At 39.1% G+C, this 27,978-nt stretch overlaps 2 protein-coding genes across 2 annotated transcripts; one reads left to right on the plus strand and one right to left on the minus strand.

The window, feature by feature from the left end:
• Positions 1 to 44: 44 nt before the first annotated feature.
• On the minus strand, positions 45 to 8,507 carry LOC122081562 (stromal 70 kDa heat shock-related protein, chloroplastic). Its single transcript, XM_042648741.1, has 8 exons — positions 7,787 to 8,507; positions 6,696 to 6,948; positions 3,701 to 3,780; positions 3,456 to 3,598; positions 3,264 to 3,362; positions 2,873 to 3,062; positions 2,179 to 2,577; positions 45 to 819 (listed from the first exon to the last, which is right to left on the minus strand). Exons 1-8 carry the CDS (start codon positions 8,351 to 8,353, stop codon positions 424 to 426), a joined length of 2,127 nt encoding a protein of 708 aa, XP_042504675.1. The 5' UTR covers positions 8,354 to 8,507; the 3' UTR covers positions 45 to 423.
• Positions 8,508 to 11,845: 3,338 nt separating this feature from the next.
• Positions 11,846 to 27,920, plus strand: LOC122082315 (phosphoribosylamine--glycine ligase). The gene is made up of 6 exons (XM_042649784.1): positions 11,846 to 12,254; positions 12,365 to 12,484; positions 13,379 to 13,663; positions 14,365 to 14,738; positions 18,514 to 19,044; positions 27,254 to 27,920. Exons 3-6 carry the CDS (start codon positions 13,381 to 13,383, stop codon positions 27,668 to 27,670), a joined length of 1,605 nt encoding a protein of 534 aa, XP_042505718.1. The 5' UTR covers positions 11,846 to 12,254; positions 12,365 to 12,484; positions 13,379 to 13,380; the 3' UTR covers positions 27,671 to 27,920.
• The last annotated feature ends 58 nt before the right edge of the window (positions 27,921 to 27,978 follow it).

Consider the following 27,978-nt stretch of genomic DNA (forward strand, 5'->3'; position numbering starts at 1 on the left):
GGGGGGTAGCCAAAAAAAATGTAAATAACATAAAGAACAAAAAATAGAGAAACAATGCAGCTTTTTACATGCTCTGAACATCCTCAATAACGTAGGATAGGCAACTGCTGAACATTCTCAACATAGTGCAGATAGACAAGAATATCCCATGGAAAACCCGTTCTACTCATTCTTCTGTGAACCATCAACACCAACCAAAGTTGTACCGAGGTTGGCATTGCTAGATTTTCTATTGTGGGCAACCGCAAGCCTCTACAATCCTCTATTCTCTATATTTGTCCCCTTTCCAAAACACCCAACTGACAGTATTTTGAGAAACAAAAAAAAGAAACCTCATGCTAATCAATGCATTTCCAAATTATGCACATCATGGATGACCCCATGAGAAAGCCAGGAATGCTCATCGTAATCTCCCACTTCCTCTCATTTGCTGTCTGTGAAGTCAGCATCAATGACATCACCATCAGGTCCCTTGCTCGCTGAACCCGAAGGCCCAGCTTCACCTCCAGGTGCAGGGCCAGCACCTGATGATCCAGGCTGGTTATAGAGAGACTGGCCAAGTTGCATTACTTCCTGATTGAGGGCGGCCATGGCATCCTTTATAGCCTGGGCTGCCCCACCAGATATTGCATCCTTGAGCTCACCAAGTTTCCCCTCCACCTTCTCCTTCACAGGAGCAGGGACCTTGTCTCCTAATTCCTTCAATTGCTTCTCCGTCTGGTACACAACAGAATCTGCTTGGTTCTTGGTGTCTATGGCGTCCCTCTTCTCCTTGTCTACCTTTGCAAATCTCTCAGCTTCCTTCACCATCCTATCAACCTGCACATTTTAATTGTTGCCAAAAGATCATTATTATAGTAGATTTCACATATCACTATAATCATTAATATCTATCAGTTCAACAAAATCTATTGGTGCATCAAGCTCTAGGAGTCCTGCCCCTCCTCATTGGGTATCAAAGCATCACAGCAAATGCCAGATCAATTACCAACCATTCCATAGTGATGCAATAACTCTTTCTCTAGTGATGAGGCACTATTGCTAACCATACATCTTTATGGCAGAAGCGAAACACATACATTCTCCAATAAAGATACCGTGCTGCATGGATGCAGCTAGAAGCATTCAAATAGGTTATGTAATTAGGCATAAGTACAAACCCTAGAAAGGGGACTCATGGATTCAGCAATATAATTGATTTTCAATCACATATCAGTAATCGATGTTCCCATGTGCTAGAAACAATATAGATGAGTAACAAATCGTTAAACAAGCTGAAGGAGTTATAATAGGACAGAGATCTAAGGAGCTAACATGGAGAGATGCAGCTAAATATCTACTAGTAAGAGCATACAGAACTACACTGCCATTGTTTCTGTAAAATTAATGGCAATAAGTTATTTGCACAGCCCACATAGGAAGGGCATTCTCAATGGCCCTCCTCATTGCGCCACATGTAACGTAATGATAATGTGATTAATTCCGACTGTTGGATAAAGGATAGAAGAGAGTACACAGTCTGGCTTAGCGACATGTCAAACTTTAGAGTCAACTTCCATTACATACTCTCCCCTGTATTGGCACGCATCTTCATGTATGTCTTTGCAACCTATAGTACTCCAACCACTACTCTGCACTCTTGACTCTCCTATAGTTCTGAATTTCCAAAGCTCCACTTCGCCAATTGGAAAACTCTGTATGGGCAGAAACTGGCAGGTGGGCAGGGGACTTTGGAGTTGACCTATCCACAAATTTGAGCCCCACCGGAGCTTCCACATGGCAGATATTTGAGCCATACAGGAAGCCCTTCCAACATGAGTCATGCAGGAAACAGGGGCAAAAATATAACAAGGATAGAACTTGGCTAACTAATAAAAGTGAGACAGAAATATACCCTCAATCTTATTTCACGGTGATGGTTCAACCAGCTAACCAATAAGTGTGTACTGGTGGATACGAATGGGGAGGGTGGGGGATCCAAAATAATGACTCCAGATGAATGAGAACCACTATATCAAGTCATTAGAACTCTATCAGATATTGGAGTTGAAGAAGCCTTGGTCATTAATGGATTGAAACATTCTGCAAAATATAATTGCAGATTGCTCCAATTTGGACCGCTAGTGGCATATTTTGAGTGCAAAATTTATATCAAGATGGCAAATTTGGAGGTCATACCTCATCATTGGGCAGGGTGCTGGCACCAGTAATGGTGATGTCCTGCTTTTTCCCAGTGCCCTTATCGACAGCCGTAACAGAAAGGATACCATTGGCATCAATGTCAAATTTGACTTCAATTTGGGGTACACCACGCGGTGCAGGAGGGATACCATCCAGACGGAAACTACCAAGAGATTTGTTATCCCTCACAAACTCCCTCTCACCCTGAAGAACATTGATCTCAACACTGGTCTGACCATCTGCAGCTGTTGAGAACACTTCTGATTTTGAGGTGGGCAATGTTGTATTCCTTGGGATGATCTTCGTCATTACACCACCCAACGTTTCCAGACCCAGGGACAATGGAGTCACATCCAGGAGTACAATGTCACTGACATCTCCAGCCAATACACCAGCCTGAAAATTTGTAGAAGGCATCAAATGTCAGTGCATGCAGCTGTAGGGGTTGAACCCATAAAAAAAAAAAAAAAAAAAAAAAAAAGACAGAAAAAGGAAATTCTACCATGGACCTATTTTTCTAAACAATGATATTGCAATACATTCAAGTCCCCACCACAAACGATAAGAACTTGACATATCCAAGGTGTTAAATACCAGTTTTGTATCATATCAACATAGTGAATCTCAACACAAATCGTTTCAAGACTTGATCCCATAGACATGTGTCAAAGAAAAGAAGAATAGAACTCACCTGGACTGCAGCCCCAAGAGCCACAACTTCATCAGGATTGACTGTGACATTGGGATCTTTTCCAGTCAACTTCTTTACAAGCTCCTGGACAGCTGGAATACGCGTAGATCCTCCAACAAGGATGACCTCATCTAAATCCTTAAAGGCTAACTTTGCGTCCCTTAGAGAATTTTCCACTGGGGTTTTAAGCCTGAACATAGAGGTCAGATGTGTCACTCAGCTGGCATTCAAAAGCATAGACCCCCAGTTTATATAGAGAGAGAATAGACACCAATAGGTAAACGGAAAGCAGTTCCAGTTCCTAACATGATACTAACAACTAGAAGGTGAATATTGTGGAAGCAAATGCCTGGGCTGATGAACAAAAGTTAGACGTCAAAAAAACATATACCTGTCGAGCAGATCTGAACACAATTCCTCAAACTTGACCCTTGTGAGCGTGGTTTCAATATGTTTGGGGCCATCCGCGGTTGCCGTAATGAAAGGCAAGCTGGAGAAAATTAAAATTGAAAGGAAAATGTCTTCCAGTGTCAGATCATGAATATATATATGCATGCGTGAAGACAATCCCAAAAACACCCACCTTATACTTGTCTGTGTCAATGACGACAACTCTATCTTCGCTTTCTCAGCAGTCTCAGTGAGACGCTGAAGAGCTTGCTTGTCCTTCAAAAGATCTATGCCTTCATCTCTCTTGAACTCTAGTGCAAGCCAATCAACAATTCTCTGTTCGAAATAAAGTAGCATAAAATTATATAAAATGATAAAAATAAAAACCACATTAAACAGAAATTTATGGTGAGAAAAATGTATAAAAATTATCACAACCTTGTCAAAGTCGTCACCACCCAAATGCGTATCTCCTGATGTAGACAGCACCTCAAACACTCCATCTCCAACCTCAAGAACTGCAATTAAATTAAAAAGCAAACTGAGCTGTCAAAACAAAAACAGAGACTTTAATGGTAAGTGTTCGATTGGCTTCTTTAGGACGTTGAACTCTTTGCACTGTTCTTCTCGCTAATGTACTCTCTTCATTATTACCAATGACGAAAAGAAAAGCTCAATAATAAAACAATTGCAAAGTGATACTAGAACATCATCTATTGTTCCAATAGCACTGGTATGAAGATCTCTCTGATATACCGTATCATACTGGAGAGATGAGATACACATGGAAATATGGCAAGACAATATATCATGTACAAAAGGAAGAACAGAATACGGCAAGACAACTGTACTCAATTATGTATAAAGGATGAAGTTTCTTACATGCAGTTATAGTCTATTACCATAAAGAGCTGCGGGCTTGTTCAATTTAAAAAATTGGAAATGGTTTGGGTAAATGTGCAACCAAGATGATGATGTGCATGACCAAACATACACGCAGTACCAAAAAAAAAAAAGAAAAGAAAAGAAAGAAAGAAAGAAACAACAATCAAAGTCTATAATGTATTTCGTACATGTAATTTTCAAACAACATGGACCCCTTTGAATCAATGTATCCATAAATTATCCAGAAATTTCATAATTCTTTATTTTCGAAAGAAGGAAAATAAGAATACAGAAAAATCAAAAAGTTACTGCAATATTACATGGTCATAAATCTCATCTCTGTGACTCTTATATAATTTTTCAAATCATTATCACTCATCTTTCTTGTGAAAAATAAGTTTCATTTACATTTTTTTTTTTTTTTAAGGGGGGGGATCACAAATTTGATGCTCAGATTCATGCAAATAAACAATTTGATGCAGTGAATCATGCTATTTTTCCAGAATATATTGATTCATAGAAGAAAAAATCATGAAGTTATAATGCAAGATTTGAACTTACCTCACGTGCATATGTTACATTCCTAGACTTGTTTAGTTTTTAATGATTGAAACTAGATGCAATTAGTTAGATTCGAATCGTTTTTTTATGTGGGAATGGAATCCCCAACTCCAAAAAAAAAAAAGAAGTAGAAGGAGAAGCAAAAATTTGGGCTGGATAAGTTTCAGAGTTTCAGTTTTCTTCTGTACTGCAGCTCTAATTTTTGGCAGGTTTTGAGGCAAGTATCGAGAAGTCTTGAGCCGCATCGATAGTCGAAATAATAAATCTGACTCTAACTGATGCTTAAGACCCTAGGGGGGTGGAAGTAAAGGTGAAGGGATTGGGGAGGGTGAATCTACCAACTGGCCATATCTGCAACCCATTCCCAGTAATCGAACTCATGGTAGATAACTCCAAGAATACCTTTGTATGTACAACACCCATTCCCAATAACCAAAACTCATGACAGATAAGTCCAAGAAAACCTCATGAACCATAAACTACCGAAATCATTGCTTAGCTAGTAAGGATCACTTTAAAGCAATCAAGTAGGGAGAAACAGAGCCATGTCCATGCCATATACAAAGCACACCTCCAATTAATTAACTAGTGCACCACATAAGAATTTTATGCCTGCAATCATCGTATGAAACCCCAGTTCATGGTTTGGGTGGGTTTCAAACTTCCTGTCAAGATGAAAAGTGGCAATATTAATGCAACCTAAAAATCCAGATTATGGATATCAGATACAGGCAGGCAGCTGGATCAACACCAGAGGAGCTGGCCAATCTGATCCCCAACCTTGAAACTATGGCCACACACTATGATATGTCAAAGAAGAATAAAGAATACGAAAGTACAAGAGAGATAAACAGAAAAACATACTAATGTTTGAACATGTGTGCACTAGACCAGAAAGGCCCACCATCCAACTAGTGGCCCATCAGCTGCAATGGAGACATTTTCTGTTTGATCAGATTAGCATATGACTCACTCATCATTGACTAAACCACCATATATGAAAAGGGGAAACAGCATGCTATCTGCCAAGTCTGATAACAGGATTATAGGAATAAGTATACAATGGGGTGTCTCACAGTTGGATGATACCAAATGGAGAGGAATATTTGAATAATAATGTATGGTTTACAACCTACAATATATCACAACAGCTGTAAACCGAACATTGTTATTCATACATTCAAGTCTATTTGTTATCATGCAACTATGAGATACCTGATTAGTCTTACAATCACCAATCAACCACAAAAAATGAAAAATCCAATTCTCACAACCAAGGGGGGCCTAGGGAAGGGGTGGAAAAAAAAAAAAAACAACTCCAAAGGGTTGTGCAATAAGACGTGCATGAATAGCATAGCAAGTTAACAACGACTAAATAACCATCTCCTTAATTCAAAAGTGTTGCGCAATGGGAATTTCCCTGAAGCATGTAATTGTGTACTAAGAACCTTCACCAGATTATAAGGGCCATGCTTAATTTCATCAATATGAAGGAATCCATGCAACATTACAAAGACCAAATTAGCAAGTGCCAGAAAAGTGCAGGTAGAACACCATACATGAATACAATGAGTTCACATACAACATGAACAAATTTCGTCATGCTCCTCACTAGAAATAGAAAAGTAGACAATATTCACCAGATTTATACGTGAAATAGAGAAAAAATTGCATACAAAACAGAAACCGATGCACTGCTGTTACACAATTGTTGCTTCTCCATTTGCATGCATGCATACAGATGGCACAGATTGGGGTATAGGTGACATACAAAATATCCAAAATAAAGGTGCAAATATATAGTAATGATAAATCCTGAAGAGAATTCCCATAAACAAGTATAATAAAGTACATCACTTGACAAGCCAAATGAAGAATTAATGACGGATTTTGATTTTTTTTTTTTTTTTTTTTTTTTTTTTTTTTTTTTGTTAAGCAACAACCACATTTACTCTTAAAAGGGCAGATTTCAGAACAGTTTTGTTACCTGACACGTCAAATGTGCCACCTCCAAGGTCAAACACTAAAATGGTTTCATTGTTCTTCTTCTCAAAACCATATGCAAGTGAAGCAGCCGTAGGTTCATTGATAATACGGAGCACGTCTAAACCAGCAATACGTCCAGCATCCTTTGTTGCTGTCCTTTGGGAGTCATTGAAGTATGCCGGCACTGTAATCACGGCTTTGGTAACTTTGTCATTCAAAAACTTGGATGCATCATCCACAAGCTTTCTCAATACCTGAATGCAGAAGAAATTATTGTGAAGTGTGAACCAACTAGTAGAAAGATCAAAACTAAATACCAAGATGCAAGGAATTTCAAAAAAAACCCAGCATATAGATAACCATACCACATAGATAGAAGCCTACTAAAGGGGAAAGCTTGACCAAAGAAAATAGCAGAAATAATATTTTTTTTATCTTTCTTTCCTGTCTAAAATATGTACCGGTTAATCCTTAACAAAGCCAATATTAAAAAAGGGCGTACTAAGTGCATGATGCTCCCCCCCACTGCAGAGTCTGGGGAGGAAATAGGAAACGGAGCAAACAAAAAGCCTATAAGCGTAAGTCACTACTTTACCTGGTTCCAGGTAGTCCACAATCCAAGTCTAATAAAGTTAACCTTTTTTTTTTTTTTTTTTTTTTTGCTCTGAGACAATTTAACTGATTAGGAACTAACATAATCTCACACACAATAACAGAACATTGCAAGCTCCGAAAACCATATTAAAACACACAAGCAAGAAATTTAATAAACAAAAGAGTCCAAACAGCCAAAGTAATTGATGCTCATTCAATAATAGAAACTGCAACAATTGAACCAATCAAGGTCGCAGTGATAACGAATTTCCATGTACGCAGCCTTCCCTTTGACAGCATCAAACGGAGAAATTGCAGGAGAATAAGGATATAAACTACAGACGGATTGCCCATTAAGCATATGAGACGAAAAAGAAACCCTCAAAAGCGACGGAGAACCACACGAGCCACAATTATAGAAGTAAAAGTCAACTCAGAAAACAATAAAATGCCACATAAGCAATATTGCGGTCCAATTCGAGTAAGAGAGATATATACCTGTGCGGAGATCTCCTCAGCTGCGAACTGTTTCCCAATAGCAGGACACTCAAGCTTCACATTCCCGTTCTCATCTCTAACCACCTTATAGGAAACCTGCTTTGATTCCTCATCCACTTCAGACATCTTCCTTCCAATGAATCTTTTCACAGAGAAAAACGTATTCTCTGGATTAACCACAGCCTGCCTCTTCGCAATCTGCCCAACTAACCTATCTCCATTCTTGGTGTAAGCAACCACAGAAGGCGTCGTCCGTTGGCCCTCGGCGTTCGTTATAATCGTTGGCTTTCCTCCTTCCATCGCAGCTACAGCTGAATTCGTAGTTCCCAAATCAATCCCAACCACCTTCTCGTTGACCACACGAACAGGACCAACTGTAGAATCTCTCTTTACATTTCTCTTCACCTTCAAGAAGGCCGACCGAGGCAATCCAAAAGAAGCTCCTCCACTACTTAATCTTTGCCCAAAGAACACAGTTCTTGAACAGCTTCCATTTTTACTCCATGAGTTCTTCGTAGAAGGGAAAGAAGTACAACCGAGGCCATGAATCTGAGCCGCAGACGCCATTATGAACACGAATTTCTCAACAGAACTCACAAATTAAGCCACAGAAACCCTAAACCTTCAGAAGCTGAACTGAATGAAAAAGATAAGAAGATGCCGAGCTCTGCTTCGTCTTGCTTGGGTCTACCTCGCGGGGTTTTGAAGTCGGAGAAGATAAGAAAGAACTGGGGTTTTAAAGAGACCGTAAGTGGTAGGTGTTGCCACGTGGACGGTTCTAGAAAAATCCTTCCTTGCCCGATGGATTACGGGCAGCGTTTCACATACATTTATGGGCTTCCCACGCTGCCCGGTTGAAGAAGATCGAGGAACTTCTCGGAGTCGCGTAGCTACAGTTTTCTGGAAATTTCAGACCCACAGCGTCGCACTCAATTACAGAAAGGCATTCAAAAAATCTAAAATTTACAAAAAGGCACTTGCGTTCTGATTGATTTTTACATGGCCCGCCCTGGACTTTGGTTCTATTTACAAACCCCTCTCCTATATTTTGAACAATTATATAGACCTCCCGTGGACTATGGTAGGACCTAGGACTTACATGTAACCCTAGTTCGTTAACAAGTTGAAAACGTTAAGTTATGCAAAACATTTATAAATGGTTATATTAACCTTCTTAATGCAGTTTGATCCTTTAACCTTTCCAAAACAAAACCTTTGAGATATCTCCTCAACCTTCCATCATTTCAACATTTTCTTGCATCTCAGTTTTATTTTTTGACAACTTGCATCTATGAATCTCTCATCTCCGGCGAACTGCAAGGAGTAATATCTCTAATCTTAAAATCTTCAAGTGGAGAGGACTCCATGACATAAAGTGCACTGTTGATGGAGTAGAATCTCGCTAGAAAACCTCTGAATCTATTGATCATGCTTTTCTATTAAAGCCATTTATTCCCACCCACCCACCTACCTTTTTTTTCATTATTGAGTTTTTGATATATTTTTCTGGATTCTCATATGTTGTGTTTTTTGGAATTGCTTGAAATTTCAATGTTTCTTTCCCATATTGTACTTTTCCGAAAATATTATGTCTCGATGGATCTGGAAGCTCTGCATTATTTTGTTGTTAATGCTCCTCCATATTTTTCCATAAACCCCAAAATACCTCAAACTTTTTACCGTCTTCTTCCTTGAGAATAATGATGGTTTCTAAATGCTTCCTCTTCATTCCTCCATGGATTCTGAACTTCTGAAATCGAAGGTGGTTCATCTCCAAAGTTTTGGCGATCGACGGTGGTTCATCTCGTTCGCGATCAAAGATATTACATCTCATTGAAGATCAAAGTTGTTAATCAATGAAGATCGAAGTCTAAGTTTATTATAAATTGCAAATTTGGGAGAATTAGGTTTGTTGAAGCCATTCCTGCCATCCTTAGACCCAGTGATTCAATGTTTTGTTGATTTCCTACCGTTGTTGTAGACCTACAACTTATGAGTCCTTCTCAGTCAAACCTGAAGAACATCTTGATTCCACAGGATATGACCATCGACCCCATCATCCACCATTTTTGTTGGCAGTACCCTACTAGTTCTAATTTGTGACCCAATTGTATGATAGGTTAACAGTGACCTATTTTTACATTACAACTGCAACCACTTCTGGTCTACTACTTCTCCAATTGAAGCTTCCTTTTGAAGGACAAACTGTTGCAGTTGATCTGTGAAGGAATACTACCTGCGTATTCCAAATTCAGGGTTTTCTTCCAAAACCTTAACTGAGGTCGATCACCCCAACCTGTGAGAACTAGCTGTTGATCTTTGGAGGGTCAACTCATCCCATCAAGACCTCCACTCGATCCGACTTGTGGCATGATCCAAGGCCAGGTTTGGGAGATTTCTCAAAAAAGAGGTGGAAAAAGGGGGGAAAGAGGTGTTCTTACCTTCACAATATCAGCACCTCTCTTCCTCCAACGGCTCTAAGAAATCCAAATTGATGAACTCTCGATCGGCTCTCAAGAGAGTGTTTTTTAAATAAAGGGGAAGGGGGTAAATGAGTCATTTAACATGAACTTCTAACATAATTAACCATATAGGGTGCGATTGTAATTTCAAACTTCACAGGGGGTCTAAGTGTAATACTTGAAACATACAGGGGGGAGGAGTGTAATTTCCTAAAAATAAAAAATAAGTAAGAGTGTCAATCAGTCGGGTTGAGTCGGGCTTTGGGTTTTAATTGGGCTTCTCTTAATCGAGCTAATTGGACTCTAATCAGACCTTAAACGAGGCAATATACCCAAAAAACATTTAACACACCTTAAAAACGGTATGTAGTTATTTTAGATTTAAGGAATTTTAATATATTTTATTACATTGTTAACAATATAAAAAGAAATATTACATTTAAAAATTGACAAAAATATTAATACATGTCTTAATCTATAATAATAAAAAAAAAAGTAAAATATGCATATAAACGGTTGGGCTAAACGTGTCAATGTCAGGCTTGTAAACGAGCTGGGCCGATCGAGTGTCTATCTATCTTGCCCCTTGCACGCTATACTATCTGTTTATAAATGGGCAGGGCTTGAACACGACACATTTAATAATGGATACATTCTAGGCTACTCTTGAAGTGGTCAGATATGATCGGTTCAATTGGTGTGGGCTTGGATTGACACCCCTACCTATAAGTTACAAAAAATAGGGGCAAAATAGTCATTTGGTTTTCGCCCCTTTTCATCTTCTTCCTGCAACCTTTCCACAGGGTGTGTTAATTGGGTGGTTCGGTTTGGTTTCGGTCTAGGAATGAGGGAGACCAAAACCAATCCATTAAGGAACTTTGGTTTTCAGTCGATTTCGATTTTGGTCTGGTTTGATTTCGATTTTTCAATATCGGGTTAATACCGGTTTAGATCGGTTTATTATTAAGCTTGAACCATAATGAAATATTACATTCACAGTTTATAGTGATAAGATTTGATTAAAAAAACACTTTAAATTTATGATGAAATCATTATTTATTATTGTAAGGGAACTAATATTGAAACAATGGATAACAAATTACTAAGAAGATAACTATTATTGAAATCATAAAATGAACCATATTATCCTCAGTCATTCCTTTAATTATCCAACTAATTTTGTATAGTGAATAAGGAAATCAATGGAAACATTATTACAATTTACAAATCAATTTCTTTATTTATAACCTAATATTCAATGATTTGTAATAATTCTCCTAACAATGACAAAATTTATCACTAATATTATGAAAAATGGATAGTCAATTCACCAATTAATAATCTCATAATAATTTATTTTTTTATCGACTTCATTCGGTTGGGTTTTGGTTTGGTTATTGGTCAGTTCGGTTTGGATCGATTTTCATTTAATCCAGACATATCTCAGTTCAAAACCAATCCAATAAGGATCGGTTTGGTTCGATTCGAATTTTATCGGTCGGTTTTGGTCGGTTTATCGGGCTACGATTTGACGCCCCGCCCCCACTACTCCGTCCCTGCAATCCTGTTTAATCTCCACCGCCCACCCCCACCCACCTCCCACCCCCAACCCCCACGCGGCAACCCTGTCCCGCAACCAGAAGGAGGCTACGCATTTCGATTCACTGTTTCGTCTTCCTCAAGCGTAGGTAATCAATCAAACTTTGAGACTCAGAGAGGCTGGAATACCTATTCTTCACGTTCACACAGATTCCCAGCCGTGCGAATGTGCGACTAGCAGTTTCCGTAACAGGGATTAGGATATGGTTTAAGGGTTTTAACGTCCGCAAGTTTGGTGTCGGTGGCTAGTGGCTAGTGGCCAGTGGCTACTCTGAGTCCTTAATGGAGTTTCAAGCTTGGAAGTATTGAGGTTCAACGAATTTGAGGTCCATGACAGACGGACACTAGCAAAAGTTCAAGAACCCTAGATTCGCTTCAAGTTAAGCCAGCGATCTCTTCTCTCTTGGGTAGGGGAAATCTTCTTCCCTTTTCGACAGAAACCCTAGATTCTTGCTGCAGGTTTATGATTTCGGTAAGTGAAGGTTCTGACTCTGTATTTTTCTATCCTATTTTGCAGATAGCTGTGGATATGTGTAGGTACGGTTTTTTTTGAGCCATTTCGCTGCTGTCTTTCGACTTCTAAAAATCTGAGTGAATCGAAGCGTATCTCGAAGATTAGTAAGGGGAATTCCTGTAGGTAAGTGATATTAACCATTATTGATTATCCTCACCTATGTTTCTACTTCTCTGTTTTTTTATTTGAAAGGATTTTTCTTTCTTCTGGTTGGCAGCAACCAATGGTGCCTTACTGCTATTAAACTGTAGTTGAAGGAACATGGAAAATACGGTTTTTATGTTATGATTGATGCTGCTGAACATATAAACTGCTGGCTTGAGTATCTGCTTTTCTGCTGATGTTATCTCTTACCTGTGCATGAAATAATTTTTTTGGATATGGTATCTTCTCTCTGCACAAGTAGTTCTCTGCTAATGTGGATTTCCCTGCGCAAGAAGTTTCAGTTGTTGCTAATATGAGTCTGGTTTAATTTTTTTAATTATTTTTTTGCTTTGTATTGTGCATTAGAAACCTGCGGCACCACTTCTTTTTTTTTCCTGAGTTTCTATTTTGTTCTGGTGGTATGTTGATCTTCTGTTTGATACATTGCTGTGGTGGAGATTAACCCCCTGAAACACCCTGCTTTCCAGAAACGACATTAATGAAACACCTTCAATTCCATTTCTTGAAATTTCTGTTTCGGCCATTTCTTGAAACAGAAACAGCAGAAACGTTATCAAACGGTGCCTGTAGTCGATAACAGCTGTTGGGTTTGGGTTATTGCCCTAATTGGAGGAATATGACAATGTAAAGTTCAGGGCTTCTGTTTTTGTCCGATCCAAACTGATACAACAGATACTTATCGGTTTCGGAATAACTTTTTACTCGAGTTCCTTTTTCAAAACACTGGCAATTGGCCAAAACCTTTCCTCTTTTGTTCATCTTTTATAGGGTTTAAAAGCAATGCCTTTTGTTTTAATGGTTGCTCGATATAATCTGTTTCTGACTTTCTGGGTTGTTTGATTTTGAATCCAGTCATGCTTTCCGTTGCCTACAGTGCTGGAACTTCTCTGAACTACATTGCGAAAAGATATTCAAATCCATGTTTTGTTAATCATCATCATAACTTCTCTGGGAATTATTCATTGGTGGCTTTCCCTAGAGCTCAGACGTTTAGCCCTCTTCGATTCCCTATCATTGGAACTCCGAGTCATGCCTCTGGTTTGCAATCTTTCTCCGGTGTTTGCAAGGGTTTGTCGCAGAGTTCAGTGAACTCCGGTTCCGTTAGTGGCGGTGGCGTCAATGAAGGAAGTGGTTCTGGTAAGCTAGAATCACTAACACAATGGAAAAAATTTCTGTGATTGAAAATCCATGACTATGCATTTGGGTTTTATGAGATTGTGGGGAGTTCATAAGGTTGAGTAATTATAATGTTTAAAATCCTCACTTGATCGTATGAGATGATAGTTGAGAAAATTCTCATCTTTCACACTCTCTATTTCTATCGGATTTGTTTGAGTTTCAGATTTTAGGTGCCATTCGTCTGTGATGGAAAATGTAAAGAAGTATTTGCCACCAGAAAGTGGTGCTACGCATGAACTTATGAAGCATTCTATGCAAATTTCTTTTATAATATGGGAGTCTGCTGGCCGCATGGCTAATTGGTTATGTAGCATGCATTAATACATAAGATGTGACCCATCATTTGTGGTCCCTGCATAGGAGTCTCCTGTGCTTAAGGGTTGTCTGATTAGATCCTGCAATTATGTAATATTGCGAATGCATGTTTCATTGAATAGTTTTGGAATAAACTAATTGTTCTTTTTTCCCCTTAGCTATGATTAGTTATCCGTGGTTAGAGTCCAATAAACAACTGGAATTTGCAAGTATTAGAGTTGTTTGAGAAGTGAAATTCCAATTTAGTTTTAGAAGATAACTCTATAGCATCTAGTATCAGATCATTATAGTTTCATGTGAGCAAGTATGAAATCTGATTTTGCTTTTATTCCTTAATATTGTAGAAGAGAGAGTGGTGGTGTTGGTTATCGGAGGAGGCGGAAGAGAACATGCACTTTGCCATGCCTTGAAACGATCTCCTTCATGTGATGCTGTCTTCTGTGCTCCAGGTAATGCTGGGATTTCTAACTCAGGGGATGCCACATGTATATCAGACCTTGACATCCTGGACAGTTCAGCTGTGATATCCTTTTGCCGTATATGGGAAGTGGGACTCGTTGTTGTAGGACCAGAGGCTCCTTTGGTTGCAGGTCTTGCAAATGACCTTGTGAAGGTTGGGATTCCTACTTTTGGCCCTTCGTCTGATGCTGCAGCTTTGGAGGGCTCAAAGGACTTCATGAAGAAGTTGTGTGACAAATATGGAATTCCTACTGCTAAGGTCTGTATGGGCTCCCTTTCCTAATCTCACTTGTTTGACATTGATCATGCTTTACATATTTCCCATCTATATGTGTAAAAATTGAACCAACTCCCGCTTTCCATCTTTAACTTATTAGCTCAAGTTAAATAAGTGGAATCTTTCTCTAAATTAATTGATCTAAATCGTTCTACATTCTACTAATGAAATTTGGGTGTAATTGATGCTTTAGAAGGTAAATTAAGATGTAACGTGGTGTTCAAATCATGGAATACCTGTGAGATGATTCATTCAAGTCATGCTTGTGGGCAGAGTGAAACTTTCATGTTTAGCAAATTTTGGTGTTTGTTGTTGTCCCTGGTTGTAGGAGTCTTCCAAGCCTGCTAATTGGTTTCGTATTTTTCTTAATATACTACTGGCTTTTGATTACACTGGTAATCTAGGTGCTTTGACACTTGCTTCAACGTGAGATGGTACTCAGGCTAGGGTTTCATCCCCTTACAATGAATATGATAAATTAGATGAATACAAGTCCCCCCTTTTACAAATAGTCTTAGGTTTTTCTACTTTAACAACCTAGGTCATACACATTAGGACTTGGTTTGAAGATATTACCTCCCTTGATTAGCAAGGGGTGGAGAGCTGCTCCCTTTTTTTTCAATGAAGTTCAACAACCAATCTTGCCTTCAATACAACTCAACTACCATTTCAATTTCTAGTAACCATAGAAACAATGGAACCCACTATTTTTTTATCCATTTACATACATTTATTTTATTTCTTTTTTTTTTTTTATACCGGAACATCAATAGAATTTCGTATTTCGAGGGAAATGTTGGAAAAAAATCGTGGTTGGGAAGGTCAGAGTAGCAAAAGCCATTGGATTTTATTTTATACATCGGAAGAATCCGTTTTGTTATTAATAGACCGGAAGAAGGGAAAAGAATGACTGAAAGAAAAGAAAGAAATGGTCTCCTCAAGCTTTTGCAAGTCTTGAAATGACCTTGCGCTTGAAGTCTCTCCACTAATCTTCTATTTACTGAAGCCCTCTTTTCTTCTCTGCTTCTCTCCTAAGGTTTGTTTCTCCTTTTTCTTCTTTCTTCCTTCACTAAGGATAAACCCCCATTAATAGAGCTATCCAACTTTGCTTAAAGTATTAAGGAATCATTCAAACCACATACGACAAGGGATAGATTTCTTCTCTTACTTCACTTTCTTCTCTTTCGTCTTTCTTGCAATAATGCTTTAATAAACTCATCAAACCTTCAATAGACTTCAATACAAGTTAATGGAGCTCAAGAATGTTTGTTGGAGACACTTCAATGCAATTACAAGCTTCCATTTTTCCTTTTTCTTCCCTTTGATCTTGAAGAGTTTTTGAATAAAATCCCTAAAATCCATTTAAGAAGGTCCAACAAAAGCCCCGAAATCGTGTATGGTTTAACTATCTGGTTTAGACCGGAATCTACTCTGACAAATTGACTTTACCTTAGTGCGGGAGGAATAAATTTTTATATATTACTTCAAACGAACTGATTCTTGCTTCTTTTGAAAGTAGACAAAAAAATCTACAACTTTTCCAGAAATATCCTTCCTCTAATGATTCTTTAAAAGTGCTCAAAATTGGACTCATAGTCAGGTGAATTGAACCCGCCATGAGAAACTCGGTTGACTTTGTTTTGGAGTGACCATATGGAAATCAGAAATGATCATCTTTTTCTCATCTGAACTCCGATTGACCCGATTCTTTTTCCTACGAACAGAAGACTCGAAGCACTAGATTTCTCATGTTTATACGTTCAACCCAGTTGCATTGCATGGATTTCAAAAATGGGTTTGAACCCAACTAATGTGGGTAAGGCATTGCCTTTTTCAGCTACACGTTGACATGAATAACATGTCATAACTTTCTACTTCGGTATCCAATCGATGCAATTTCAGTTGCATTAGACTCATGGCTCAAGGATTTACAACTTACATTTACATGTCTTCTTCCAAATCTTCCATCCAGATTTCTGAAAATGCCCTTAGACGTACTGCCATTGTATAAATCAATGATTTTTTCAATTTTAATGAAGGGTCTTTGACACGTTGCTTCCACTTCACATATACAACCTGTGACTCGCCTCTGAGCACTAGTATATCAGCATAGTGGCCGTACACAGCCATGTCATCACTTCTGGCCACCTTGTCACATCATGAGCATATAGAAATTACCAAAATACCCTTGGTGATGCCACTCACCAATGAAAGCACCAGAACCCCCTTCATGTCAACATCCTCATGACCATAGTGCCGGTCTCATGTGAATTAATAGAAATAGCCCTACAGGGTGTACTTATAGTTTTTGATGTTGTACAATGACCAAACTGCCCCTGTTGTCGCTGTGGAATCTTGTGCATTTCTTCTAGTACTGTGGGACCATACACAAATCTTCAAGCACTGAGGCCCAGTAAAACATGTCACCATCATGACTCTAGAAGCTGTCCTTGCAGACTGATACTCTGCCATTTCTGATACACTATCATCTCTACCAGATGTACTGCTTTGCTGACTTAGATTGTACTGCGTTGACAACAATGACAACACCACGTACACTGTGTGAACAACACACACTGTACTTACAGCTGCCATCTGTACTGCTGCTCAGCAAACTGCACTGTATTGACAACAATGACAACATCACACATGCATCACATGCACTGTGGGTACAACATACACCCCTTCTTTACGCTGAATCCTTAGAATACCAGAACCAGAAGCTCCATAAGCTTAGCCAAACAAGTACTACGTGTTTGGCATAATATCTTGTATGTTTGATAGTTTGAGTCTTAGAGTGACAAGAGTCGAAGTCGTGGGGTTTCCCTAAGGGGTTTGTTTAATGTTTAAATGGAAGTCTTAATTGAAGTTTAATAGTGTGGTTGTCATGGTGCCTAGGCAAAACCAAGATGGTCGAGTGGGTAAAAAATTAAGGCGACACCAATAAGGTGCCAAAAAAAGGAGAGAGAGAGAGAGAGAAAAAAAAATGGTCAGGATGCCTAGGTGATGCCTTGACAACTATGTTTAATAGGCATATTTGCTGAGACTAAAAAGAGGAAGTTGAATTTTGTGTTAAGGTCTTGTTCATTGTTTTAATGGAAGGTCTTAATGGATTTTATGGACTAGAGAAAAGGTTTTTTCTTCAAACGGTTGATGGGAAATCTTGAACTGTTCATGGTGAACATATTTCCCCCTTTCCTCTCTTCTTTATTTCAGTTTCTTATGCTGTAAGCTATCAAATTCAAGCATTCAAAGAGGATCCATGTGACTGACCCCATTTAGTTGGGGCAAGGCCGAGTTTGAGTTGAGTTGGTTTGGTTAGGAGAATTAGTTCTTTGAGGAAAAAACCATTAGGAGCGGAAACTGAGAAGTGAATAAGAAAACTACTTTGTTGTTCCGCCCCTAGCGTAAATTGATCTCCTGGCAATAAGTGGCGAAACACTGCCTCCAATTAGTGCTTTAATGGTGCAGAATTTTGGACAGAACAGACAAGGGTAGGAGAGAGAAACATTACTTCAAAGCATACTGATGTTCCCAAATTAGAAGGATGCAGTCGCATCAGATATGCTGAAAGTAATTTAAGGAAAGCCTTTTATGTTGCTTCGAATTCAAAACTATATATATATATATATATAATTTTTTTTTTCTTATATATTTAGCTAGCCTTTATTGTTTTAACAGGAATCATGGTCCTTGGCTCTTTCTGGTGGTTGAATTTTGGGATTTTATTATAATATCTGTTAATTAATTCCTGCAGTATCAAACATTTACAGACGCAGCGGATGCAAAGAAGTATATTCAACAGCAAGGAACTCCTATTGTCATAAAAGCAGATGGGTTAGCTGCTGGAAAAGGAGTTATTGTTGCTATGACTCTGGAGGAGGCGTACAAAGCTGTTGATTCTATGCTGGTGAAGGGTGCATTTGGATCTGCTGGTTCCCAGGTTATTATTGAAGAGTTTCTTGAAGGGGAGGAAGCATCGTTTTTTGCCCTAGTGGATGGTGAGAATGCCATTCCTCTTGAATCAGCTCAGGACCATAAGCGAGTAGGGGATGGTGATACAGGGCCCAATACAGGCGGTATGGGAGCATATTCCCCGGCACCCATATTAACAGAAGAGCTTCAATCTTTGGTTATGAGATCTATAATTTTCCCAACAGTGAAAGGCATGTTAGCAGAGGGTTGCAAGTATGTTGGGGTCTTATATGCTGGGCTCATGATTGAGAAGAAATCTGGACTACCTAAGCTCATTGAGTACAACGTGCGCTTTGGAGACCCGGAATGCCAGGTTGTCTAACAGAGCCCTAGTTAATATTTTATTTTTTGGTTAATCCACAGTATGACTTCTTAATTGTTTGTTAGCACAATTTCAGTATGCATAGAATGGGTCAGTGGGATAGTTGGTTCTAGGCTGGAGTCCCCCCCCCCCCCCTCCCTCCTCCTCCTCCTCCTCCTCCTCCTCCTCCTCCTCCTCCTCCTCTTCTCTTAATCCACAGTTTGAGTTCATGATTAAATTGTTAGCAAAATTTCAGGATGCACAGAATGGGCAAGCGGGGATGTAGAAATGCCATGGGCCTAGGCTGGAGTTCCTCCCCCACCCCCCCCCCCTCTCTCTTTGTTCATATGAAATTGATTATATTCACTTGGGGTGTTGAGGCTGGGTGGGAGGGTGACTGTAGTTCAATTGCATGAGGGGAATAGTAGGCTGGAGCTTCTTGGTCAATTCTTAATTTGATTAAAATGAATGCAGCCCATCCAACCCTGCTCTCTCATTCTTTTGAATAGTTGTGAATTGCTTGATGGATAACATTGCATCTGTGCTACTTAGCCTGATATTGTTCTGTTTAGGATCGTTTGACTACCCTTTAGTGTGTATAAAACACATGTTGGGCATCATTATTATGTTTTGGGGCTCATGTGGAAGCTTGCCTAACATTTGTGTAGATGCACAGGCACTGAAATGTCCTTTTGGTTACTGATTTTGCTAATTATCAATTTATTTACTAGAACTGATTAATCGGTTATGACCAAGTCAATTTAGTGGCAATTTATAAATTTGCAGGACTGGCTGGGTGTATTCGCAATTTCTATTTGATCCAAACTGATAGTTTTGCTTCATTAGTCATTATTTTAGGAGTGTCGGTCCTCATTACTTAAATTGTTACAATAGTGGAAGAGTTGCTGGCTGTCCAAAGGGATTGGACTATGCATCTACGTAATGTTCTCGATGTAAACTGTGCTTCAAATTTTTTTTTTTTAATATTATCTGAATATATGGATAAAAAAATGAATCTTGTTGTTAATATAACTAAGAAACCAAAGGAATTAAATCTACTAAGGCTACTGATGGGTTTGTAGAATCCTAAAGACTTGGTATCTGAAACACAATAGTAAATCAGAATCGCAGTGAATGTGGAATGACTAGAACTGAAGATTATGTAATAACAGTAAGTCAAAAACTCAGATGGATGTAATATTCTGATATGAAGTTAATAATGAAACCAAAAACAACTCCTCAAAAAGGTGATTTGAATCCAATGGCCAAATTAGAAGTTATGGCAGAATCCTGCTTAAGAGAGAGGAAGAGAGAGTTCGCCGGAGTTTCATTCCCTTGTTCCAGTTACCTTCGGTGCACCTGGGTTGAGTATAATTTGATATATCTCGTTGGTGACTCTTCTGCTTGACTTGAAAATTTGGAGATCACTTCCGTTCCGAAAACAACCCCAAACCCTTGAATCTTATTCCATAAAGTTCCTTCTTTCATGAGTAAATGGTCTGAGTTCAAACCTGTTGCTACTGATGTAGATCAAAGCATGAAGAAGAAGAGGGCAGGAAAAAAAAATGTTCACGTGAACAATAACTTGATTTCTGTTCACATGAACGGTGATTTGGTCCGTTTTGTATCCTTTTTGTATATTTGAACTTTGTTTTCCTTTCTATGTTTTCTTAGTTGAGAAGTATTTGGAATTAGGTAATAAAAGTTTCTCTTGTCTTTCTTATTGACCAAGGATGACAAGAACTTCTTTTTCTCAAGTTTCTATTTTCATTACTTTCTATCTTGTAAAGCTTAGCCAAACTATAAAGGCCCCATTGGTTGTAGTTTTACACACAATGGAATTATAAACAAAGTTTTGCTGCTTGCTTGCAAGTTTACCTGAGAAAGGTTGGTTCAACAACTGAGATAGCTATGGGTGAGAGGCCCAAGGCTGAGAGAGCCTATCGGCCCTATCACCTCCCTCATATATCTCACTGATTCCTATTCTTCTGTTCTCTACTCTGTTTGCTATTAAATTAAAGTTATTATACTGCTGCTGGGAGTTCCCCAATCATTGCTGATCAGAAGACCACATACTCATTCCATCGATCTCTGTTTCCAGGGTTTTCTGAGAAGAATTTCTTAGGCTGTTTCTCCACCTGAATCGTGATCACTGCAGGGTTTTGGGGTTTTATTTATCACCCAGGAATGATGTAAGGCTAGATCACATAGGACCTAACCCCAGGCAGGATCTCAAAATCTGGGCTGAAGTAAGAGAAGATTCAGAACTCACAAACCATGGCTCAGATGAGCCTAATTTTGGTTGAATGTGGCCAAGAATACCTCCAAACTGTCCTCCAAATTTGGTTGAACTCCTCCAAGTGGTTTGGAAACCATCCTCTTTCCAAAGGCTACCCAGATTAGGGTTTTGCAGGCTGAATAGAAAGATCCCTGTGGTTCCTTGTAGAGACCTCCAATGGGTCTGCTTTGTTGGTTGAGTGGTCCTCTTGGAGCTGGAATAAAACCCAAATGGACTTCTTGAATGGACCTCAGATCAGGGGATATGATGGTTGAACCTTCTCCAAGAAATCCAATATTCTGCTGTACCGATTGGCGAATTCTGGGCTGTCTGTAGATCAAGCTGCTGCTGGCCTTTTAGAGCTTCAATAGACTTAAAATCCACACAACACTCAATAAACAAGAATAAAACAGGGAAGTAATGAAAGGGAAGAGGGTGAGGATCGATTGTAGAAGGTGGGTAGGGGAATGGCTATATATAGGGTGATCGTAGATCAGCTTTACCGCAGGCGGGTTGTAAATCAGGCTGATTTACAATCAGCAGCAAGAAAAGGCCTACCGCTAGATAAACTGGCTAACGTGCCCATGCAACCAAGCAACGGTTGATCTACGACCACTGTTGCCTTGACTCTGTTAGGGGCGCAGTAGTTTGATTGCTGCGCGTGCTAACGCGTCAAAGTGTGCTAACACGTCAAAACATGCTAACGCACAACGGTGCTTTACTATCAGCTTGACCACCGGGATAGAGTGGTCGTAGATCAGCTCAAATCCATCTATCGATGAACGAAAGAGGTTTCTCACCCTTAACTCTCTCAGATGGTGAACAAAACTCTCTCAGCTACAAGGAGTAAGCATACAACAAACCTCTCTCAGGTACAAGGAGTGAGCATAGCTCACAAATAAATTTCATTGATCAATATTAACTATTAGAAACAATGGGGCCAATTTATAGCTTTGGCCAAGCTATTACAAATATGGAAAGTATTGACTTTGTGCTCCAAACTGAAATAGGAAGCTAAACTAACGGGGAAGTAGCAAATAAAATGAAAGTATTGGAAGCTTGCTTGCCAAGAGTGAAACAAAGAAATAAAAATAGAAAGTAACACTAGGAAACTAATCCTACCTAAACAAAACTACTTGCTAGCTAAGAAAGAAAGTAAATAGGAACTAATATCTATTGTCCTAACAACTATTGGTGGCATCTCTTCTAAGCCAGCTGTTAATATTGGATCCTGTTGCAGGGGAAATAATCCCACATCGGTGAGTGAAGGGAGAAACTTGACTCATAAGTAGAGGCCAACCCTTTCCATGTAAGATGCGCTTTGAAAACCGTGCTGGTACCAGTCAGCCTCCGGGCCTCAGACCAAGAACACCCAAAGTGGATATTATCTACATGGACTCGATGTGGATCCTGACCTCATCATTGGTGCTGTCTGTGGGAAACCCCGACTGTACGCACTAGAGTTTCACCCTTCACTGGGGGGCTCTGTTGATTGGCCTACATGAACAGTAATACCAATTTGGCTGGCTTGATTAGCCCATGTTGGAGCTGGCTTGCTGCTGGTTCAAGTGGGACCCACCCCTTCTTTTACAAGCCTGTTCTACAACTCTCCACTTCTTAAGAAAAATTCATCCACGAATTTTGAAAAGTGCAAGGGAGTTTTTCGTGTTGTGAACATTCATCTTCACTCTGTAGAAAAATTCAGATAACTCATTGAACATATGATGTAGTCGTAAAGGCAAGGATGTTGCTCTTCAAGGTACTTCTAGGGGATTATGAATTCCACGTGATCAACCTCAACATTGTCGGATGTATTCTTAGGGTCATCTACATATGTGTTTTCTTCCATTGGTCTGAGAACCACAATTACACTTATGGACTCCACAGCTTATGGCACTTCCCATTGTTTAACCTGGACATAGGGTTCTATGAATCCTTTCAATGAGCCATGACTCATTTTCTCTCTCATTCTGTCAGCCTGTCATGCAGTATCCGCCGGAGTGACATAACCTTCCTATGCACAACTGAAGTGCAAGAGTCCTCATCTTTATTTGTATTGAAAGTTTGAAACCTATAAAAAACAAGAGATCTCTCCTTTGTTTTTCTTCTCTTACAGGTAGGGATCATTGCTGTTGGGCAGTGATGGGGCTCAGCACACTTGGCTTTGTTCCCATTCATGAACTACATAAATCTTCTAGTTTTGCACCCCTTCAACACCCTTATGGATTTAAAAAATTGAAATCTAATGGTTAATCACCTAGAGAAAAATATATGAGTAGTATATCTATTTTTACCACTTGGCAAGTTGGATGGGACCTAGCCCTGCAACTCAGCCGTTGGATGCTCACTACACCTCACCGTTTCATTGCAGACGGTTTTGACGTGAATCAGTGAGAATCAATAGAGACTCAGTCAAACTCGATTGGAGTCTTCCAAACTCACCTTGACATGGCCAGACTTAGTATATTTAGCGTTGGGTTTAATCAGAGTCAGTCCTGGTCGATTTCAAGTTAACTCGGCCGAGTCAAACGATTCCAATATTAAAGCCTTTTTTATCCAATCTAGAGACACAAGTGCCCAGACCATGCCCTAGGGCTATGGCCATTAATGGATGTAAGTTTACATTCTATGATTCTATGAATGGAAAAGGTAAAGGAAAGGCTGCATTTGATTTTGGTACCGTGGACTCATGATCATGGAGGGACCATTGCATAATAGACATTCTAATCGTCAATTAAAGGCTACCCTTTATGAACGCAGGCCCACAGACCAAGGCCCACTCAAAAAAATAATTAATTAAACTAAATTAGAAAAATAATTCTTTTTAAAGTTCAGGAATTGGCATCAGATCTTCCCATCAAAGTAAGCTCTCACGTTCTCACTTTTGGGTTTAATCATATTAATTTATGTCATATAAGATAAGGTAAAAAGTATAAAAGACAACGCGAATCCAAGGTGATTTGATTGGTCTATAAAGTTAAGTACCATATAATCATTTATTAATTAGTTTGAATCCCATTGCTTAGTTTTAAACATAAATTTTAAAATTTAAATCAATCTCCCTCTCTCTCTAAATTTAACCACCCATCTGAGGTTATGTGGATGCACACCTAATTTTCCATGTGGATGGCTGATATGGCAAATTCAAATATTGGATGCCTAAGAAATTGTCTAAATTAACTATGTGTCAAATTTTAGATAAATATTAAGACATTTACGGGTATGTATCTTCATGTACTTTCTTCGTTGCACCTTATTGGTAAATCTAAATTTTTGTACTTTATTTTACTACGTGAAAAATCTTATAAGCAATAGTGGAAGATTCAAAACTTGGAAACAGCCTCTCCTGCGAAGCAAGGAGTAAGACTGCATATAGTTGTCTTTCTAGGCCCTATAATAGTAAGGGGGCCATTAGGTTTGTAAAGGAATGGGTGTTGGGGTGGGTGGGGGGGGGGGGGGTTGCTGCCTGTAGCTGCCTTCGCTGGGTGTACAGGGTTCTTTCCCTCTGTTTTCAGTTGATTTATGTACAGTGATTGGAAAACCTTGTTTCCCTTTATTAAAGACTTCAGTTGTTTCCATTTTATTCTGGAAACATCTCCTTCCCCCTTAGAAAATCTTACAAAAACAACATTTTGGTAAGGGGAAATAATCACTTATGAAGAAAAAATGTTGTTTTTGTCTGTTGAAGTATTTTCTGTTTTCGAAAAAAAAAGAACAGCAAAGCAGAAAAGGTGAACATATCCAAAATGCTGCCTAAATTTAAGGAAATGAAACTTGTTTTGTAATTTGCTAGAGGAATTAGCTTTTAAAACTTCTAACTGTCGATGAGCTCCACACTTTTAGACTAGTGAAAATATATATCTAGCTGTCTCAACTCACCAGTAACTAATGCTAAAGATAATTTCAATATGCTTGGTGAGAATAAATGAGCCCTAATGAGTCCCAGAATTCCTGTAGCTAGGAGTGTTGAATGTGATTGCTTGAACTTGTATGAACGCAAACAATGTGGTATTGCCAAATTCTTCAAATACTTGTCTATTTGTGTTTTTTTATCTCTTTGTTTTGAATTATGTTCTTTAACTTTTCCATTACTTCACCACAAATTCCTCATAAACCATTGCTGTAGTCAATTTTCTATAAAACCCTTTGTTCATTTCGACACCTGTCATCAACTGTAACGTACCCTACCCACCATACTTCATGGCCAACCTATAATACTAAGTGAAATTTCTATCTTTATGCCTAAAATCCATTCCATCTACCACTCCAGCTGTTCCTTATTTTATATTCCACTTCTACTCTTTCAGGCCTCCTTTGTCAAGTCCAATGCTAACCTTGAAATCCCCAATTTATCAGTGTCCTTGAACCTGCAAACTATTTATCTCTATAAAACCTTATTGTTTAAAAGTAAAACAAGCTCTAATTGAATCAAAATTTGAGCCCCCCCCCGCGGGGGAAACCTTTCCAGTTTAAGGTCTTTTGGGACCCATGCGGCCCTTGGATGGGAGATTGCTACAAAAATGTTAGACATTGGATAGCCTGATGACTATCAGTTGAGGTGAGCAGGATGTAGCCTCTCCCTTTGTTTCATGTGTAAAGAGAGTGGGGAACCGGTAGATCACTTGTTCCTTGAATGTTCCATTGCCAAAATGTTATGGTTTCATTTCCTGAAAGTATTCACTCTGCTATGGATTTCTCCCAACGACATAGTGGGTATATATATGGTTTTGGCATCTCACTCCATTCGGGGTGAGGGGAGGTTTGTTACGGAAAGCCACTCTATTGGCAATCCTGTGGCCTATTTGGTAGAGAATGCCTGTTTATTTAAGGATATATTCTCTTTTGAGTTGAAGGTTGTCTAGAGTATCTGGGTGAGGGCAGCACATTTGATAATCCACTCTTCGAAGATGTTTTGGTCATTAATTCTAACACTCATAGAAGAAGAGAGGTGTTGTGGTCCTCCCCCAGAAGAGCTGGTGAAACTAAATTTTGATGGCTCCATCAATGGGAAACCTGGGCCCTTCGGCTTAGGGAGGGTGATCAGATCAAGCACAGGGCATGTCTTGTGGGCTTAGTTGGCTCCAATATTGGTTTGGTATTCTGTTGGAGCAGAAATTCTGTCTGTCTCTGAATGGGTTTATATGTTCCTATCAGAGAGGGTTTTGACAACATTATGGTGGAAGGAGTCTTGGATACTATTATTTGCTTGGATGTCGTCAAATAATAAAGGCCCATGGATATCTGCAGATGTTATCAGATGCATAAGGTTCATATTCACAGGTGAACTGTTTATTAGATGGCAGATCAATTGGCTAGGAATTTCTTCGCCTGTGGATGACTAGTTTTTAGTCTTACCATGCATTTTGGTTCTTTGTTTTCTTCTGTTTGTTCCACTTGGGTGCTTTGGGTGGCTGATGCTTAATTGGTCGTGGCTTGTACTCTTTTGATCTTTATCAATAAAATTGCTGTTATCTATGAAAATAAGAAGAGGGGGAGGGGGGGGGGGAGCGCTAGACTTTCCCTCCTATTTCTATTCTAAAACACCAAACAGGAGCTGAATTCTATTCTAGGAAGAACATGGAATACAATTTTGAATCCTATAAATGACATATGGTATTCTAGTCATATTATTTTATTATTAATTATTAACACAAAAAAGTATATACTCTGCAAATACTGTGACTGCTTTTGATCCTAATGGTTGATTGAGGGATCACATTTTGAACACAAAAATATGTCTGGATTCAGCCAATAAAGTCATTGTGAATTGTCTAAAACAGGCTGCTGGGAAGGAATATGCACCATGTTTGATGACCGAAGATCATTAAAGCCTAGGACAGAACTTATATTGGAGACCTTAAATGATTGGCATTTTAAATTGTATTTTCTATGTAGTGTAATTGTTTTCTCTCTCTGACACTATCTGTGGACTCCTCTACTCAGGTTTTGATGGTTCGTTTAGAGTCTGATCTGGCACAAGTTCTGCTTGCAGCCTGTAGAGGTAAGTTGAGTAATGTATCATTGAGTTGGTCACCAGGCTCAGCTATGGTGGTGGTGATGGCAAGTCAGGGCTACCCCGGGACCTATGAGAAGGGGACTGTGATTCGGAACCTTGAAGAAGCGGAACTTGTTGCTCCATCAGTTAAGATATTTCATGCTGGAACCGCACTCGATTCTGATAAAAACATCGTAGCCGTTGGTGGTCGTGTACTGGGGGTTACAGCCACAGGAAGAGATATTGAAGAAGCCAGGGAGAGAGCCTACCAAGCTGTTGAAGAAATCAATTGGCCAGAAGGGTTCTACAGGCGAGACATTGGTTGGAGAGCACTTCCCCACAGACAATTAGCTGCGAAGGGGTAAACCCGATGTCGGTCTATAATCAAGTGATTAATATAATCAATTGTTGTAAACCCATTGAGTTGGGCATTTGGTAGGAGGAAAATCAAGTTACCAGATCAGTAATTAGGAAATCAGGGAAATGAATCAACTTTGGACCATCCAAAATAATACTGATGGTCCAAAAAAACAGAAGAAAAAGACACTGATATAGCGAGGAGTGGGTACTCTGTTCTTGTTTAAAATGAGTTTTATCGAAATTTAAATTATCAAAGTGGAGTCTACTAACTCATTTTTATGCTCTCTTATTCTGCTTGCTCTATGTTTCTAAT

Source organism: Macadamia integrifolia, chromosome 6 (genome assembly GCF_013358625.1).
Source record: "Macadamia integrifolia cultivar HAES 741 chromosome 6, SCU_Mint_v3, whole genome shotgun sequence".
NCBI lineage: Eukaryota > Viridiplantae > Streptophyta > Magnoliopsida > Proteales > Proteaceae > Macadamia > Macadamia integrifolia.